Source organism: Haliotis cracherodii, unplaced genomic scaffold, assembly GCF_022045235.1.
Source record: "Haliotis cracherodii isolate W230 unplaced genomic scaffold, xgHalCrac1.p SCAF_5, whole genome shotgun sequence".
Classification (NCBI taxonomy): domain Eukaryota; kingdom Metazoa; phylum Mollusca; class Gastropoda; order Lepetellida; family Haliotidae; genus Haliotis; species Haliotis cracherodii.
In genome coordinates this window covers 51,621,267-51,641,676 of record NW_027266308.1, presented here as the reverse complement: position 1 = coordinate 51,641,676, position 20,410 = coordinate 51,621,267, and the positions used below count along the sequence as shown (strand labels likewise).

General features: G+C 40.9%; 2 protein-coding genes across 2 annotated transcripts; both read left to right on the top strand.

The window, feature by feature from the left end:
• Positions 1-3,854: 3,854 nt before the first annotated feature.
• Positions 3,855-9,527, top strand: LOC139444130 (macrophage mannose receptor 1-like). The gene is made up of 5 exons (XM_071225032.1): positions 3,855-3,941; positions 6,471-6,621; positions 7,495-7,703; positions 8,693-8,785; positions 9,311-9,527. Exons 1-5 carry the CDS (start codon positions 3,884-3,886, stop codon positions 9,490-9,492), a joined length of 693 nt encoding a protein of 230 aa, XP_071081133.1. The 5' UTR covers positions 3,855-3,883; the 3' UTR covers positions 9,493-9,527.
• A 3,504-nt stretch (positions 9,528-13,031) lies between these two features.
• LOC139444129 (macrophage mannose receptor 1-like) lies at positions 13,032-19,406 on the top strand. The gene is made up of 5 exons (XM_071225031.1): positions 13,032-13,100; positions 13,477-13,627; positions 14,800-15,005; positions 16,709-16,801; positions 18,826-19,406. Exons 1-5 carry the CDS (start codon positions 13,043-13,045, stop codon positions 19,005-19,007), a joined length of 690 nt encoding a protein of 229 aa, XP_071081132.1. The 5' UTR covers positions 13,032-13,042; the 3' UTR covers positions 19,008-19,406.
• Positions 19,407-20,410: the final 1,004 nt, after the last annotated feature.

Here is a 20,410-nt window from a genome sequence, read left to right as displayed (position 1 = left end):
AAATGGCATTGTGGTTCATAGCTTTCGGCCATGGGAGCCGTGCCAATTTACGCTTGTCAGAGGGGTACACAAAATACGTGATCTAGACTACAAGTGGCTGAGTGGGTTAGATCACTTACTTTGTGTGCTGGCGATTAGGTGCCTCACTCTGGCTGTGTGGGTCCGAGAATCTGTACTTGACTCAGAAAGTGTTATCCCAAATATAACATGCTAATAATACCCTAGAATGTCGTACAATAAACAAACAAATGTTTCAAAATTCACAATTGAAAGATCATTAAAACCAGATATTTTTTTACAATTCCTGCAAATATAAATTTAAATTCACAAACTCCTTAAACACAAGGTGACGTAATATTATGTATCCCTGATTTCATACAACTCAAATAGGTGAAAAGAAGCACGAAACATTCAACACGAGAATAACTGATAAGCCGTACATCTGAAGTCGTTACAACATACGAGACTACTATTAACGACTCTGGATATCGTGTCTAGTCGGACATTGGAGACAGTTTTTCTTAATGAACCTCCATCAAAGCTTTACACCTTGAACATAATTCAAGACAACACATATTATAACAGCGCTGTATCATTTTTGAGCTTATTGAACATGTTTCCCTGCGAAACATGTTAAACAAGAAAAACAGCGTTATCACTATTCCCCGCCATGGGGCACATTCAAATTTTGTTTGTTCATATAGTAGTAGTGAATATAAACTATAGAAAACGAGTCCTATACAAAGATAGGCATTTAGGAGGCTTTATGGCATTACATGATGAAGTCTTAAATTAATACACACAGAGGCCCCTTCTCCGGGGTATCAAGTATTTCTTATTCAAGCTAACTTCAGTAGTTTCTGAGAAAACTTGTCCCCATTGCACCAAGTACAATAACATGGATCAAGGGCTGTAATTATGTAAAAAAAACCACATTAACAGACCAATCTTGGCAAGTATCTTATAGGTAATCATACATGTAACTTTATTCATTCTTTCATTCATGTAAATTTAGTAGTTTCCGAGAAAACTGGTCCCCATTTCACACAGTATGCACTAAGTTGTAAAGCACGGAACAAGGGCCATAACTCTGTAAAACAATATTTGACAGGACCAATTTTCAAACTCAGGCTTGACAAGTATCTCTAAGATATTCATACATGTAACTTTATTCATTCTTTCATTCATGTAAATTTAGTAGTTTCCGAGAAAACTGGTCCCCATTTCACGCAGTATGAGTTATAAGCACGGAAGAAGGGCCGAACCCATTTGAGATCTATCGATCTATCTTGATGTGTGCCAAACACAATTCATTGAAAAACATTTAAGTATGCGTAAATATATCACCATTTTCCTTTGTCCATGTGCGACGTCAAATGTTTCGATTCTACCTATCGAACAAAAGTACCTTTTAGAACTAATATTTCATATATAATTATAAGTACATGTATGACAGAAATCAATAATCTTATACAGATAATTTCAGGAGTGTTCGCAGTGTTTAGAATATCCACAGAAGAAGATCAAAATTGTCGATTGTGTTTGAGTGTCCTTGGACCTCTTCATAAAGTATTCAAAGATCTCATTGCATCAACATTAGATAGGAATCCGGAGTGCACTGAAGACGGGATTGATGTAACCATAGAAACGCTTATAAATAAAACGTTTTAAAAATCACAATGGATTATCTAAACACATAATACTACCGTTTTTTTTCCTGATGTAAATCAAAGGATCGATTAGAGTAATCAATAATGTATTAAAAAACAAAGACTGTTACATCAAATGGGTCGTATTTTACCTTGATCGAATTTTATAAGGATACCCCGGGCACCCGAGACGCTGCACGCCCTGTGCAGTGGGAAATAGACCAACTATTGGCATACAGCTACTCGATATACAGACTGTCACGTGATAAAGAATCTTTATTTGAAGGTGTCGATGAAAATTGTACTTTACAAGGACTACTACTGTCGCTGCTGTTGCTACTGATACTACTACTACTACTACTACTGCTGCTACTACTACTACTTCTACTTCTACTGTTACTTCTTATACTACTATTACAACTACAATTCCTTTGCGACTACTACTACTACAACCACAACGTCTACTACTACAACTACTACAACTTCTACTGCTACTACTACTGTCACTGCTACTTCTACTGCTACTGCTGCGAATACTACTCCTACTGCTTCTACTACTACCACTACTAATACTACTACTTCAACTCTTCTACTACTGCCGCTCCTGCTGCTACTACTTCTACTACTACCACTACTAATACTACTACTTCAACTCTTCTACTACTGCCGCTCCTGCTGCTACTACTTCTACTACTACAACTACTACTACTACTACTACTGCCACTGCTGCGACTACCGTTGCTGCTACTACTTCTATTTCTACCACTACTACGACTGCTACTACTACTTTCACTGCTACTTCTACTGCTTCTGCTGAGACTACTGCTGCTGCTACTACTACTTCTGCTATTACCACTACAACTACAAATCTATTGCGCCTACTACTACTACTATTCTACTACTACTACTACTACTACTACCACAACTACAATTCTAGAGCGCCTACTACTACTTCTTCTTCTACTTCTACTACTACTACTATTATTATTACCACCACCACTACTACTACTACTACTACTTCTACAACAACAACAACTACTACTACTACTGCAACTTCTACTACTACAACTTCTACTACTACTACTGTCACTGCTACTGCTGCTAATACTAATCCTACTACTTCTTCTACTACTACTACAACTACTACTTCTACTCTTGCCGCTGCTGCTGCTACTACTACAACTTCTGCTACTACTACTACTGCCACTGCTGCTACTTCTACTGCTACTGTTGCGACTGCTGCTTTTACTACTTCTACTACTACTATTACAACTACAATTCTATTTCGCCTACTACCACTACCACTACTTCTACTACTGCTACTTCTACCACTTCTACTACTAGTACTACTACTATTCTATAACTACTACCACTACTACAGTTCTATAGCGACTACTACTACTACTACTACTACTACTACTACAAATTCTATAGCGCCTACTACTGCTACTACGACTTCTGCTACAAGTACTTTTACTCCTACTCTTACCACCACCACCACCACTAATACTACTACTACAATTCTATAGCGCCTAGTCTCCACCTACTGGCTTTTCAGTGGCACTCAAACATGCTAGTAAATATCAATGCCCAAGAAGAAAACACATTAAAGGCACATGGTATCAACTCTGCGTAATTGTGCTGTACTGCTTTCTTCACAAAATATCTGTACTGTCACAAATACATATATAATGAAGTGTTATTAAGATCTGTCACATAAAATTGTATACAACAACTATTCCAAAAGATATTATATACCATGGGCCCGTGGCCTTCTGTATGGAAATAAACTATACTACTACATAAAGGCCGTTCCTGTAACTTATGTTGATGTCTGTTTTCAATTAATACAGTATGTTAAAAAAAAACTGTGGTCATATTTTGGCATTTGATAGGCATTTAAAATATGCAGACACAGGACTCGCTGTAACTAAAACAAAACAAAAGATCGTCCCCAACAACTGGTGCTGGCGTGTCTTGTTGCCATGATTAAATCCCTTTTCTGTGATATATTGATCAGTTATGCTTGGCGCCTAATGCCCATGACAGACTCATCACGACCACCACAAAATCATTACCCGATGAAGAAGAGCAATGTTTGATTAAGGACGGGTATATTGGAAGATTAAATTGTTTACATAGGTAATTCCAGCAGTAAAGTACCGCCAATTATGCAGTATTACTCAGAGCATAGGGTGCTAACAAGGTCATTCTTCTGATATGAGCATTTCAGAATGGCCACTTTCTTCATCGGACTGTTCTTGTATATCGCCAACAACCTTCTGACACAAGGTAATATCATTCCGATATATTTTTATAATTTAAAATGCTTGTTGTAATTTAGATACTTTCAATTATTATTATTCTGTGGTGACTTTTACCGTTTGGTCAAATACTGGGCATTCTCCATTATTTTGGCTGAAAATTCAAATAGATATTAACATATTTGTAAAAGGGAAAGTCAACTCCATTTACCAACGTTGCAAATTTTAATAATTTATGGCATACTTAATCACTAATGCGTGACAAAAATTGGATTTGAAAAACGGATGTTGCAGACGATAACAGACGATGAAAACGGACAGGAGAAATCGTCCAACATACGAAAAATTCCGCCCTTACAGGGACCTTTGAAGATCCGGGGTAGAATGGGTCTTCATCAACCCATGCTTGCTGTAAAAGACGACTATGCTTGTCGTAAGAGGCAACTAACGGGATCGGGTCGTTAGGCTCGCTGACTTGTTTGTTATCGTATCCCAATTGCGTGGATCGAGGCTAATGATGTCAATCACTGGACTGTCTGGTCCAGACTCGATTATTTACAGACCGCCGTCATATAGCTGGAATATTTCTGAGTGCGGCGTAAAACAACAAATAAACAATCTTACTAGGGTTAAAACGGGTTCCCGGTGTTCTCGCAATTTCAACGATCGGGCAGGTGCCAAGTCTGCCTGGTGGCTTATTGTGGGTCCTTCACCTATTGTTATGGATACAACTTCACCTAAGCGTGTGTCACATATGACACAACTAATTGATGAATATCTTACAAAATATAATGACACCACTAATTGGTGAACTATAGTTACGTACGCTGTACTGAGTGAAAACATAAAGATATACATCAATGGGCGAGTGAAGATATAAACTGAGGGCCAAAAGAAACGTTGCCAACATTAACTGATTTGGCACTTTGAAACAAAGAAGCCAACCAAAAACAGTAAAGAACACATCTCACGAATACAGCCTTCATGTTCTCTGTCGTTCTTTGCACGTGCTTTGCGGATTTTGGGAGATATTGGTGTTTGTCAGCAACTTTTTAAAACATTCTTTCCAAAATTATCGTGCAATTTCCGGATATAAATTACGCACAGATCTGTTCCCTATCATTTGTTGCGATGATTAACACCAACGAACATGCCAAGACTGACCGCTGTCCCTGTCCAGAGGGAGAGAGCCATAGGTAAGCTGCAGATGGGAGCGACACAGAGAGCAGTTGCCATTAACATGAACTGCTCCAAGATGACCATTACCAGACTTGTCGCACGTCTCCGACAGACTGGCAGAACCGCAGACAGACCACGGAGTGCCCGACCAAAGGTCCCGACCCCGCTTTTTACGGGTACCTCATCTGAGGAACAGATTTCTTACTGTGACGTCATCAGCTGCCAACAGCTTAGGACATCCGTTTAGCAGATAAACAGTGACCAGACGACTACGACATTATGGTCTCCGGGCTTATCGCCCTTTCAAGGGCATGACCTTGACCCGTCAACATCGACGTTCCAGATTGACGTGGTGCAGGCAAACTCAGCGATGGCAACAAAGGGAATGGCGGCGAGTGCTGTTTAGTGACCAGAGCAGGTTCCAACTCTTCAAACCTGATGGGCGGACGCGAGTTTATCGACGACGTGGTGAACGTACGGCTCCTTGTTGTGTCCAGGAGGTGGAACCTTACGGGGGCGGAAGTGTGTCGGTCTGGGGCGGGGACGAGAAGACGGAACTTGTCATCATCGAAGGCAATCTGACAGCACAACGCTACATTGACAATATCTTACGGCCAGTGGTTCTTCCTTTCATCCAGCGTCAACAACAGACGGTGTTCCAACAAGATAACACCACACCCCATAAAGCCCATATTACTAGATACTTCCTCAACGCCAACAACGTGACTGTCCTGCCGTGGCCAGTTCGTTCACCAGATCTGTCACACATAGAACATCTCTGGGACCAGCTGGGGCGTCGTCTTCGGAAACGTCAACATCCTCCCTTCACGAAACACGCGTTGATCGTTGCCCTCCGTGAGGAATGGAATCGGATACATGCAGTCGATGTGAGGACGCTTGTCTACTCAGTTCGACGCCGCATTCGGAGATGCATTGCCGCTCATGGAGGTAATATCCCGTATTGAACGGTCTGGGCCGTCGTCACCTTAAAGTTGTAACCAATGTTGTTGATCGAACACTGGACGAATGATCCCTTGTCAAGAAATGTCCCTGTTGGAGGTCAAGGACTTTGTTGTTGAATTAGTAAATTCGCATTTTACTGTTCTGAATGATGAATTTCTACAATACAATTGTTATTGCTGCGTCAAATTGTGTTGGTAATATTTTATCCTAGAAATATCGTTGGTAACGTTTCTTTTGGCGGTCAGTTTATATCACTTGGTATGATTTGGGCTATAAATGTAATTGCAGAGAAGAGGAAGTGAGGAAGACCAGGATTCATGATGATGGAATCCAAGCTGAATTCCTAAAATCTGCATTTCATTTGTGCATGCCATGTTGTTATAGTATGTTGAACATCAAACTGTTCTCCTTCAAGGTCAAGGGCAGTATCTGTTTATCGAGAAGCCATGGCTGACTTGGGCTGATGCACGTGACTGCTGCCAGTATCATGGTCTTCAGTTGGCCAAAATAGAGAATAAACAGGAGAATGATCGCATCTATAATCTGGTTCAGAAGGTCACTTCGAAGTAAGTTTAATAATGTTAAAATACATATTTGTTTGTTTTTTAACGCCACACTCATCCTCAAATATTGGGCATAAGTTTTACAATATTAAAATGCACATAAACACTAACTAAACTAGCATTAAGTCAGGCAGAAGGTCTGGATTACACAAAGAAACGAAACGTACGATTGGTTGGTTGGTTTGTTTTTTAACGCCGCACTCGGCAATATTCCACCTATATGACGGCGGTCTGTAAATAATCGAGTCTGGACCAGACAATCCAGTGATTGACATCATGAACATCGATCCACGCAATTGGGATACCATGACATACATCAACCAAGTCAGCGACATGGAATCTGAAATATATATATAATCTCTGATTACAGAATACAACCATTAGAGAAAGTCAACTCTATATTCGGAACATACATTTTTTGTGAACACTGAGTTTGGAGATGATGGATGGTCGATGGGATTACACTTAAAGTGACGGTTAAGAACACGCGTGAAGTCGCTAGCTCGTACTCTGCAGTGATATTGTTAGAAAAACGCTCCAAAAGGACTAAAATCCCTGCGAATCGCTCTCAAAATTAAAACACTAACTTAAGGACATTTTTACATTCAGATGGGCGGTGGGGGTAGCCCAGGGTTAAAACGTTCGCTCGTCACGCCGAAGACCCGGGTTCAATTCCCCACATGGGTACAATGTGTGAAGCCCATTTCTGGTGTCCCCCACCATGATATTGCTGGAATGTTGCTAAAAGCGGCGTAAAACCATACTCATTCACCTCATTTTACATTCAGAAAGTCCAATCACCAGAACACATTTTGTTACAAAGAACATTTGTTGGATCTACTTGTTTATATTTTCAAAGCATCTTCATCTTTTCAGTAACGGTTACTACCTGTGGTTTGGAGCCAGCTATAACACAACCCAAGGCACCTTCACCTGGTCGGACAACGCGCTGGTCACATGGTACCAATGGGGTGGGTCGGAACCGGATGTCAACGCCTGCGTGAGCGGACAGTTTATTCCAGACAGGATGGTTTGGAATGCCCACACATGTTCAACTGCCTACTCCTACGTATGCAGTGTTACAGGTACGTGTGTGCTCGTCCAGGTGTGTGCGCATGCTTTTAATTTCATCGTCACTCATGTATCGGGCCTTATTTGTGAGTGAATCCTTTATATGTATAAAGCGGAAAAGACACGTGAAGATCTGGGTCAGAATTGGTCTTCAGCAACCCATGCTTGTCGTAAGAGGCGACTAACGGGATCAGGTGGTCAGGCTCGCTGACTTTGTTGATGCATGTCATTGTATTCAAACTACGTTGATGTCATGATGTCAATCACTAGATTGTTTGATCTAGACTCGATTATTTACAGACAGTCGTCATATAGGTAGAATATTGCTGAGTGCGGCGTTAAATAACAAACAAGTAAAAGAGTGCTAAAATCTGTACTTTACTAAGAAAGTATTGTCCAATATATAACTTTTGTTAAATAAAAGAAGTGGCAAATTTCATGGTATGATGGTCATTCCGGGTACAATTATGACAGAGACGATCAAAACACTCTTTCCTCTTTTGATGCTATATGCATCACATATATGAAATGATCATAAACTGCTGGTACAACAACTAATATATTATATAGATATTATATATATATATATGTCGATGCTCACACTATCGCTGATCACTTGCTTGTCCAATTTATGTTCAGGGACGAAATATTAGGGAGCAATCGTTTGATTTTCAGGGGCGTGGGGCGGAGAAGTTGTTTGAGATGCGCATATCAGTTTGAAATTATTTTTTTTCCAACAAAAACAGGTGCTAATTTATTTTAAACAAATATAAACAAAGAACTGTATTTTTGGACGCTTGTCCGCAAGATAAGGAGACGATATATATTTTCCTGAAATGCGAGCCATATGTAATTATTTTCCATTACTAAAGACTCCTTTAAAATGAAACGATTGCTCCCTGAGTGATGTTGGGGTGACATACATTGCTAGGCATATATTTAGGGCGTATTATTTGAATACTTATTGTTACGTAACATCTGGTGGTTTTATTGCTCGAAACAGAAACTCCGAACATACAACTCACCGCAAGGCCAAGCGGATGTCCGGAGTCCATCCAGGATTATGTGTTGTCCGAGTCGACGGTCGGGTCTGATGGTAGGTATGATGATCGCTGATTTAGGGGCACATCCGATTTGCCCCGATTGTTTCCATACCCGTGCTCGTGGATTTCACCACCATGATAAACGTAGAAGACCTGCGTCGTAACATAACTGAAATTCTGTTCCAGTGGTGTACTCTCACATTAATTTGGGGCACGTCTAAGGCGCCGAGATCCGCTGTGCAGAGTTGGGAGTCCCTCTACATTATTCCAGTTATATCGCGGCGTGTCAGCTTAATGTGGGAGGAAAGCCCGAAGTGATCCAGGTCTCAGACGTTTACCGCATCGTTGAAACCCACGAGCACGGGTATGGTGCTCACAAACCTAGAAACATAATCGAGGCGAAACGAGATTCGAAGCCACAATCATTGGTCTCTGGCTTGCCCAAGGGATGCAACTCTGCACAGCGAATCGCGGCGCCTTAGACGACTGGGCCACGCGTGCCACCGTATCGGTCCAAGAGCTGATCTTAATGACATTCAATGTGGAACATGACTAATATCAGCCTTGCATATTTTCAGGAAACCGCCAGTACACCTTCAGTCATGGCAAGTTCGCTTTCTCCAACACTACATCTTATCTTGGCTCTCGTGTTGTCTCGCAAATTGAAGACTGCATGCTCACGTGCCTCGAGTTTCCCGGATGTAACCACGTGACCTATTACAATCACTTCACGTGTATGTTAATGATTGGCAAATTTTGAAGCAAAAAAAAAAGACTCGGAACCTGACGTGACCACAACGGAACCGCATGTTTTCAAGATTGGAACCACTTTTTCCAGTGCTAGCCTCTGAGTTAGGATCATTGTCAAAATGTTAGCATGTGCATCTCAACACTGTATATAAATAATGGACAAAGTACATGTTTAAATAGCTTCTGCTTTGGTATGTTTCTTTATTTGTTTGTTGTTTAACGCCGCACTCAGCAATATTCCAGCTATATGACGGCGGTCTGTAAATAATTGTTGTTACCCTGTCTGGCGCTCGGCTTTAAGGGGCTGAAACAAGGACTGGTCGGCTCGGTGTCAGTATACTGTGTCTGGGTGGGGTATTCATGTTAAACTGCGGCATGGTATCTCAGTGGGCTAGCACTATAAATCGTCATCAGTCCGGACTAGAACAAGCAGCCACACACACACACACACACACACACACACACATTTCACCTCACCTTATTGTCTCATACATGCAACATCAAACAGAGTACCGCATAAACTGAAGCTCACCTTTATGTATAATGCTTTATTTATGTTATGCCTTAACATTTGAGGGTTAAAAAACAACAATTTTGGGGTGCCAAAATAGTCATTTTATCAAAGAGCCATACTGCCCGACGCTTGAATATACTGGTTTGTCATGAAATATGAATACCAAGCATTGGAACAAAGATAGGTGTTGACGACAAACAACCCATGCAAGAACGTTTCTGACTGTAAAACTTAACGACAAAACACATCCTATAGTCTGCAGGCAGTAGCGCCAAACACGTGCGTAGTGCGTCATTCCTGACTTTGACACTTTCAAGAAAGGTCCGTTAATCTCTGTGGACCATTATTTCTATCAGTGTTGTGATTTTGTTGATTTCATTCATTGTTTGTGTGTAAATTAGAAATACGGTGTCTGCAACGCGCGGGGCGTGTACGGGCTATTGACATGCTTGAACTTGCTGCAGTTCAGTTTTTCAGAGTCTGTGATTAGCAGACTATGGAACAGGTAAAAAAAAAGAGTTGACGATCGACCCCGTTCAGGACGGTCAGGAAGGTCAATGTTTGTTGTTTGTTTGTTTGTTGTTTAACGCCGCACTCAGCAATATTCCAGCTATATGACGGCGGTATGTAAATAATCGAGTATGGACCAGACAATCCAGTGATTGACATCATGAGCATCGATCCGCGCAATCAACCAAGTCAGCGAGCCTGACAACCCGATCCCGTTAGTCGCCTTTTACGACAAGCATAGTCGCCTTTTACGGCAAGAATGGGTTGCTGAAGACCCCGGAATCTTCACGGGTCCAAAGGTCAATGACAAAGAGTACATGATCGATTGATCCGAAACCACTGCAGGCTCTACGAAATCGAGCTCAAACGGCGAATCAAATTGCTGCAAACTTTCATCAGGCTCCTGGAGTACGATTAGAAATCGTCTACATGCAACTCGACCGCCAATGGTGTACACAACGTCGAAACAGGGGTAATCGTCGCTGGTCACGTGTCATGTTTTCAGATGAGTCCCGATTCACTTGAGACTTCTTTGAGACGCGTGGTCAACAAGGAGTTCTCCAAGGGTCCCCCTTTCTATTACCCTTCCCATGCATCGAACTCTCACACTCATCTTTGACACGGCCAAGGCCAAGGCCAGTGTAACTTGGAATTCAGAATTATTTTATAGGCGCTTCAAATACCATGTAAGGACGACGACACAAATTCAAATAGGATTTCGACGATAAATTGTTGATTTTGTGTGGAATAAAAACATTCGTTCTCATCGTATTTTATCGTTTGTTATATGGTGAATTGATGAGGTATTGTGGGAGCGAGGTCAGATTTGCAAGCATGCGAATGATACTCGTATTGTTATTTTACTGTTAGTTTTTCGTTTACAGTAACTATGGTAAGGACAAAAGAAAACTTCCTACATTTGACGGAAAAATATATTTCAATATATCTGATAATCAGAATAAAAACAAACAAACAAGCAAAACATAACACGCAGGATCACTCGGGGTATGTGGGGTTTTATGTGGGACGCATAAAACCCCATGTTTGTTTGTTTGTTTGTTGTTTAACGCCGAACTCAGCAATAATCCAGCTATATGACGGCGGTCTGTAAACAATCGAGTCTGGACCAGACAATCCAGTGATTAATATCATGAGCATCGATCCACGCAATTGGGATCGATGACATGCATCAACCAAGTCAGCGAGCCTGACCACCCGATCCCGTTAGTCGCCTTTTACGACAAGCAGAGTCACCTTTTACGGCAAGCATGGGTTGCTGAAGACCTATTCTCCCATTAGTGAGACATCCCATTAGTGAGACACCCATTGTAAGACAGTGGAGTAGGTGGGATTAATTAGCTAACACAGCCAATCTACCCACTTAACAATGGTCACAGCCCATGGTTAGCGGATATCTCCACTACAAGAACAAAGTAAGACAAACTGGTACTCATTGGCGATGTGCCGTTAAGACCTGCATTGGCAAATGTACAACAGTTGAAAATTTTGTTAGAAATTTCACTGTACACAACCACCCACCAGAAGACACCAGCAGAATCAAGTTCCTTGGCAGCTTAAGAAAGAGAGCAAGAGAAGAACCAACCACTCCTATGTTGTTTTAAGGTGTCTCACAACTGGGCTGTCTTACTAATGGGAGGAGACCCCTGCTACAACGAATTCATCTTACCGATATTTTTTTTATATGAAAATGTAAAATAATTCAAACAAATTCTAAATTGCGCTTGCGCTATGTCGCGTTTCTTCCATTGACTCGGAAAAAGCGTGCAGCCTGACTTGCTCGTGTCGGGGTAGAAATGTATTCCCCTCCAAGGCGGGATACAAAGTATTCTATCAAGATCACGTGGGCCAATGAGATCTCATCATTCTGACATGGAGGTATGATAAATCAATTGATAGCTACATGTACAACAGCACCAAGAACATAGTCAAATGTGTTCATTTTTTTCAATTTGTAATCACGACAAAAATCAATTTCAACATCTCCCTGAGGAAATATGGCGGCGGAGGACAATGGCGGATCACAGCTTGTAGTTGGGTATACATTACAAACGTGACGTTTGTCAGGCGGAAAAGGAACACATGGGTCATAACTAATACTGTTCACCATCTGAACAAAACGAAAATGATAAATCTAGAAATTCAAAGTTTAATTGTTTTTATTGTTAATATTCTTTCTCAAACCTCAGTTTCAAAACGAGTCACTGTTATCACCTCTGTGATTTCCTGTAATAAACAATACAAAAAAATCTAATGACGAAAACTGTCATTGAATAGTTTATCCCCTAGCTGAATGTATTGTGTTTGAGGTGATTGGGAGATTCCATGCACCTGCATTAAGATATATGGATGAGCAGAATAACGGATTATAGAAACACACAGTTACAAATCAAGGTGAGACTATTCCATTTTTTGTCTGTGAATGTTTTGCACACGTATTCAGAGACCGTTACTTTGAAGCCATATCAGCTACATTATATACTCTCGTACAAGAGCTTCATTGGACAGGGACGGTGCCATGGCTAACGTCAGTCGTTTAATTTTCGGGTTTGTGATCATCAGTGTCTGTCTGAAAGGTAACGCTGTAATATGTATTGAAATCAACACCAAATCATCTTTCAGAACAAAAATATACTCTAAAAAATATTACTTAATAACGGTGCATTCTCTGATAATTTTACATTTCAATGTATACAGTTGCGTTCTTCATCAAATGTAAAGAAATCAAAGACACAAGTATACCCCTAAAGACACGTAAAAGACTATAGGTGTTATTATTATTATTTATATTGTGTAATTATTGGTCATGTATATGTCGTATGATACATTTAAAACTAATACTGTTATGGTTGTATGTAGTTTTACGATAAAGCAGCGAATCTGTATCATATGATACATAGTATTTGATAAATAATCAGATTCATGACTCAATAGAAATCTATACGGTTCAAGGTGAAGGACAATACTTGTTTCTGGCCAAACCCTGGTACCCATGGACCCATGCACGTGCATGCTGTCAGTTTCACAACATGGAGTTGGTCAAGATCGAAACCCCCCAGGAGAACCAATGGATCTATGACATGGTACGGAAAATCGCTTTAAAGTAAGTGCAAGAGTATGTCAAATAGTTTGATAGATGTCGTTAGATTGGTCACCGTGGTGTAGGAATGGGTGAGTATGGTTTTTCGCTGCTTTCAGCAATATTACGGCAATAGTACGTCAGAATGGGCTCCGTTTCCAATTGTGGAATCGACCCCGGCTCGTCAGCGAGACGAACCAGCATCACTTAAATTCAACCGTCCTCCCCGCGAGGGATTCTGGGAAACTTTCAAAGAGTTTGAAGCTCCATTTGTCCATATACTAAACATGATCAGTGCATTCTCATAATCTATTCGCCATTGGATGGGTGCTTTATCTTAGAATACAGAATGATGGTTCGGATTACCATACAGAAAATATAACAACAACAACAACAAACAGACTATACAAGTTTAACTGTTTTAAACGTCGGTAGCATCATCATTACATATACTCTATGCATATATAGTCGATTAATCATGGGATATCATCACAGGAATTAACTGTCAATGTCAAATGGTTACTGCTTACAATTCTACGTCCCAGGCTAGTCCCCAAATTATATTCTCTTACAGTTTGGGGGGCACGGGTGGCCCAGTCGTCTAAGGCGCCGCGATTGGCCGTGCCAAGTTGTGTCCCTTTGGCACGTCAGAAACCTATGATTGTGGGTTCGAATCCCGGTTCGCCCAAATTGTGTTTCTAGGTTTGTCAGCACCATACCCGTGCTCGTGGGTTTCACCGAAGTGGTAAACGTCTGAGACCTGAATCACTTCGGGCTTTCCACCCACATTAAGCTGACACGCCGCGATATAACTGGAATACTGTTAAAAGCGGCGTTAAACCCAACTCACTCACTCTCTTACAGTTTGTCTGTATTGAATATCAATGTTTTTACAAGACGCAAAATCTGTTATTTAAGACACACTTCCTTTCTTGAATTGCATGATAATTATTTTTTAATATGAAACATATATACTGCAAGTGAGTATGGTCTTACGGACCGTTACCAATATTCCAGCAATATGTCGATGGTAGAGACCAGAAAGGGTCTTCGCCCATTGTACCCATGTGGGAATCGAACCGGGGACTTCGTTGAGACGAGCCAACGCTTTAACCACTTGGCTACCCTACAGCCCCTGAAATATAAGAAGGCGTAATGAGTCATTTTGTACTTCCATGTGCATGCTTGTCTTTTAGCGGCGGGTATTTCATTTGGCATGGTGCGCGCCACAATTCTGAGAGCACGGTCACATGGTATGACGACACGCCGGTCACGTGGTCAATATGGGCGCCCAACGAACCAAGTTCCCAGTCATGCGTGAGCGGCCGCTTCGTGCCAGGCGAGATGCAGTGGGATGCCCACGGATGTATGACCGCTTATCCTTATGTGTGTGAGATTCAAGGTACAAATTTTTTTTTCGTTATCTTTTCGATTCGAAATTTTAAACATGGCCGACAATTTATGAAATGACAGTTTGTGATGTTTCATGATTGTCCGACAGTAGTAAATTTAGAAACTTCTTTTCTATTTGAAAATGCTGAAAATTGCGTATGAATTGAGATACACTATTATCATCCAAAACTGGCTCCCACAGGAGATATCGCTTGGGTGAGATATATGTTGTTTATAATACACACAGTAGTAAGGGCATTATATCTGAACTCGAAATCGAAACTTCGACTCCTGTGGAACGATTTCAGACACTTGTGCCATGACTCCAATGATGAATGGCAGTATGATTACATATTAATCAAATCCTAATTATAAATAAATACCAGTAAATTCATGAGGTGACAAAGGCCAAACAATCAATGTCTGATCTACAGAGCCTTAATAACCGTTGGAGGCATTTTGTGTCTATAAACATTTCGAGAACGTGGCGCACATTGTCTCGTGCTAATTATCTCAAATACATGTATACAGCTACGAGACATCTTTTCTTGTTATAAATTTATAAATTCTGATATATAAACATCAGGCAAAGACACAGATGGCATATGGAGGGAATGAACACCCAAAAGGGATAGAGGAAAAACAAGAGTAGAGTAGTAATATTAATGAAATAGAAATTTGAGAAATGCACCACACTTCATATTCTAGTATACAGATTACTAAACCAGACCCTGTTAGATACCATATTACAACGAGTGTATTTCAAAACGTGTCTCCTAAGCGGAAGCGAGTTAGATAATCCTAATGTGATGTGAACCAGTGAAGAGTTGCATTTAACACATGAAAAGAAAACAAGAGCCTATAAAAGAAAGTGATCTATTTGTGTCTTTGTTTGTGGAATGTGAGTATTATTATGATTATATATCGGACTGATTACTGAAACTCCAATAATGGTTTTGGTCCTGGAAAAGAATGATCACTTCAACACCTTATAATGTTTCGGATTAAGATGGGTGTTTTTGTTTAGCGCTAAAGAAAATGAAAGTGTAAATACAAGTAAATATGTAGTAGCGATAGTCATTAAAAGTCGGCCAACAAAAGCAGTTTTTCATACTTATATATTTGTGTCGATTGCCCTTGTTGAATGTATGTTGAAGTAATGCAGAAATTTCTTTCATGACGAGGGGGCACGGGTAGCCAAGTCATCTAAGGCGCCTCAATTCGCTGTGTAGAGTTGCGTCCCCGAGGCACGTGTGTTCGAATCTCAGTTCGACCTGATTATGTTTCTAGGTTTGCCAGCACCATACGACCAGGTGAAGATCCGGGTTGAGAATAGATCTTCAATAATCTGGCACGTTGTGATGTAACTGGAATATTGTAACTAATGTTATATTTGGGATAACCCTTTCTTAGTAAAGTACAGATTCTAGTACTTTTTTGGGTTGAGTCCCGTCACCCTGGCAGGTGTGGGTTCGAATCACGGACGGGACTCAACCCAAAAAAGTACTAGAATCTGTACTTTACTAAGAAAGGGTTATCCCAAATATAACATTAGTTACATTTGACCACTTTCTAAATGGCATTGTGTATTCATAACTGGAATATTGTTTAAAGCGGCGTTAAACGCAACTCACTCACTCACTCACTCACATTCATGACGATGAGCCTTAAAGCACCCTCCTTCATAACAACCACTGTTCCTTCTGCACACAGACACCCCGACCGCCCAGACCATCATCCCTGCGGGAGACTGTCCAAAGACAATCCAAGATCTTGCCTTATCGGACACCAAAGTTGGCCCTGGAGGTAGATAGACCTTTAAACTACATCAACATCTGCATGGACCGTCCTCCATTCGGTTGATAGGCTGGCTGCAGAATTCTCCGACACGTGGCTGTGTGTACATGGTTCCGTCACAATAAACAGCAGCATTACTCTGACTGCGCCATACTCTCGCAACATTTGATGCAATTTTGTTGCTGTTTAACGCTGCACTCAGCAATATTACAGCAGCAATCTGACCACAGGTGACGTTGGGTGAAATGGGGTTTATCGTCGCACTTACATAGCGACGTGCATGAACAGGTTGGTATGGCTATTTGTACTGGTCAGGACTAGTTCTAATGCCGGTTTTATAGTCCACTGAGACACCACGCTGCAGTCTGACATGGATACCCTTTATGACACAGTATACGGACTCCCAGCCGACCAATTCTTGTTTTATCCCATACAAGGAAACAACAAGTACCGCCTTTGCACGTCGTTTTGGTATGACGCGGTCGGGGATCGAACAACTGACCTTCTGCTCTGCTCCTATCCACTAGACCACCAATAATGGCCTCGTAATGTAAGTCGCTATTGGCAATTGATATAAGCTAACCAAAAGAAGTGAAATGCACCTTATTCTTTATCGGGTGTTTTTTAACTTCTTTTGAAAAGTATATTACATGTGTGACGACGAATACATGCACGTGATCTGAAACACTATAAATGTTTCAAGCGCAGTATAGTATGGGCGACCATACTTTCCGTAAGGGGCTACTAACGGGATCGGGTGGTCAGGCTCGCTGACTTGGTTGATACATGTCATCGATCCCAATTGCGTTGATCGATGCTCATGCTGTCAATCACTGGATTGTCTGGACCAGACTCGATTATTTACAGACCGCCGTCATATAGCTGGAATATTGCTGAGTGCGGCGTTAAACAACAAACCAACCGACAGTACGGGCGACCAAGTGCTTGACGTAAGAGCCGACTATAACTAGATTAGGGTACCAATTGTGACATGGCTGATTACGTCATGGTGTTCAAGCTATCAACGACTATATGCCTTGTCAAGACATACATGCTGCAATGACATACTTGAATATAGATGTTTGTGGCGTAGAAAAAACGTTCATTCATTTATTCATGCAAATTACGTGATATGTGAATATAATGTGCAGGGAAGAAATTATACCGATAATTTCATCCACAGTGCATTTCCATGCCATGTACCATGTGATGTACCATGTGACTGACACAAAACAGAAGCGAGGAGTCAAGCCGAAATACCGAGGGCGAATCGTCCATAACTTGAAGCGCTCGTAAAATCTTTAATAGTCGATTGCTTCTTGAATGCGTGAGCCTCCGTCAGCAAAACTCAATGTATCAAGGCGGAATGTAAATAATAAAGTCTGGACGAAAGAAAAACTGTGTCTGAAGACATGAGCAATTAACGATTGGCCACGTTTACTCACAATCAATCACGTCATTACTCACAATCAATCACGTCATTACTCACAATCAATCAGGTCATAGAGTCTGACCACCCGTCCTCTCCAGTCGGCTTTCAGACAATCGGGAGATACTGGGGTCACTATGCAATACCCGAGAATACCCACGGAGTATTTAACCAATTGACGTGCAGTAGTCCAGCAGAAACGGTGAATGTGATCTCATCATTCATTGTTTATGTGAGGTGAAATGGGGTTAAACGTCGCGTTCTAGATTAGTGTGCATTCACGTATGTCTGCTTGTACTAGTTCGGACCAATGCCGATTTTATAGTGCTAGCCCACTGAGATACCATGCCGTAGTTTAACATGAATACCCTACTCAGACACAGTACACTGACTTCGAGCCGACCAGTCCTTGTTTTAACCCCTTAATGCCGAGTGCAAGACAGGGTAACAACAAGTACCATCTTTTGACGTCTTTTGGTATGACGCGACCGGGGATCGAACCCCGTACCGTCCGCTTTCAGGGCGGACGCTCTACCACTAGACCACAGAGGCGGTATCATTGTTTTTTTTGTGGTTATCATTGCGTGTTTTGTTTTGTTTTCAGGAAAGCTTCAGTACGACTTCACTGATGGCATGTACACTTTTCCCAACACCACGAACTGGACTTACTTTGGAGAAATAAAGCTCTCACCCATTGAAGACTGCACACTCATGTGCCTGGAAACGCCCGGATGTAATCACGTGACCTACTTCGATGACTTCACTTGTCGTCTGTACGGCCTGTAACCCACTACGACGACCATCTGTTATACAGTGACCGAACTTGGCTACATTTCTGATATACCTGTCCTTGACCTTTGCTGACGTCATTTCTGGCTTTACAGCGTTGACCTTCGACGGCATCGCTTTGGCTTCCGTCGGTTATACAATGATTGATCTTCGATTATTTTACACGCCGGCAATACTGCACTTGACCAACGATGGCTTTGCACGTGGGCAATACAGTTTTTGATCTTCGATGACTTCACACGTAGTTATAAATTATGCTCATAATAAAAAATAGTTGTACACCGTTATGACCCCAGCTGTATGTTACATTTGATAAAAGCAAAGCAATGTTAATATATTTTTGTTGATGCTCAATTTATTTGTCGATAAAGTCAAAAAATCGATTTAAAAATATACTTCTACTCCTAATCTTTACATATTCTTAGAGCATGTTTTAAATGTTTTTATCGGATCAATGTGTATTTATGTTTTGTACCAATAAACATTTTCTTATAACTTGACAAGACTTTGACTTGAACTTGGTTTAGATTATGTGTTAAGTTCTCCAGCGTTGTCGCTTTTGTTTCTGTCCAAGTCACATAATTGGTAATTAATTTTAAATATACAGTGCCAGTATGTAAAATGTATGCTTCACCTCAAGCTGTGTATACTTACCTTCCTTCATGGTGTACTTCTTCATTTAAGTCAGTGGTTTCTTAATATTATAATAAGTGCAACATATCAAGCATTATGTAGTCGGTTGGCTGGTTGTTTAACGCCGCACTCAGCAATATTCCAACTATATGACGGCGGTATGTAAATAATCGAGTCTGGACAAGACAATCCAGTGATTGATATCATGAGCATCGATCCACGCATGCTTTAACAAAGTCAGCGAGCCTGACCACCTGATCCCGTTAGTCGCCCCTTACGACAAGCGCAGTCGCCTTTTACAGCAAGCATGGGTTGATGAAAACCTATTCTACCCCGGATCTTCACGGGTCTCAAGCATTATGTAAGTAACGATGTCATAATATATTCAAAGTTAAATGCTAAGAAAAGTATCAGCATTTCCTCTATAATAGTTCTATTTCAAGTTTGAATAGCAAACAAAACTGCACTTACCGGTATCATTTATTGACATATTTTGTTTTAAGAATTGTATATGTTCGGACACCAAGTTACATAATTAAAGTTGTGTGGTTTTGTACCTTAAACCTCACACAAGACCCTTTTTAGGTGTATTGTATTGCAATGTTAACACGGTATTAAAAGAATATTAGCCAACCACTTAAAATTGCAAGTATAAGTCGCGTTCCTGCTCCAAACATTGAATACTTACTTGATATACTTTATGTTCATCTATATGATTGGATAAAATCAGTTTACGCATCCACATACTAATTTGTTGGATTGAGATT

What these genes read in the sequence shown, in the direction of transcription:
- LOC139444129 (XM_071225031.1), top strand. Translation starts at nt 13,043, where the DNA reads ATGGCTAACGTCAGTCGTTTAATTTTCGGGTTTGTGATCATCAGTGTC. An exon ending in TTATGTGTGTGAGATTCAAG is followed by an intron (nt 15,006 to 16,708) that starts GTACAAATTTTT and finishes TTCTGCACACAG; the next exon opens with ACACCCCGACCGCCCAGACC. An exon ending in CACCAAAGTTGGCCCTGGAG is followed by an intron (nt 16,802 to 18,825) that starts GTAGATAGACCT and finishes TTTTGTTTTCAG; the next exon opens with GAAAGCTTCAGTACGACTTC.
- LOC139444130 (XM_071225032.1), top strand. Translation starts at nt 3,884, where the DNA reads ATGGCCACTTTCTTCATCGGACTGTTCTTGTATATCGCCAACAACCTT. An exon ending in CTACGTATGCAGTGTTACAG is followed by an intron (nt 7,704 to 8,692) that starts GTACGTGTGTGC and finishes TGCTCGAAACAG; the next exon opens with AAACTCCGAACATACAACTC. An exon ending in GTCGACGGTCGGGTCTGATG is followed by an intron (nt 8,786 to 9,310) that starts GTAGGTATGATG and finishes GCATATTTTCAG; the next exon opens with GAAACCGCCAGTACACCTTC.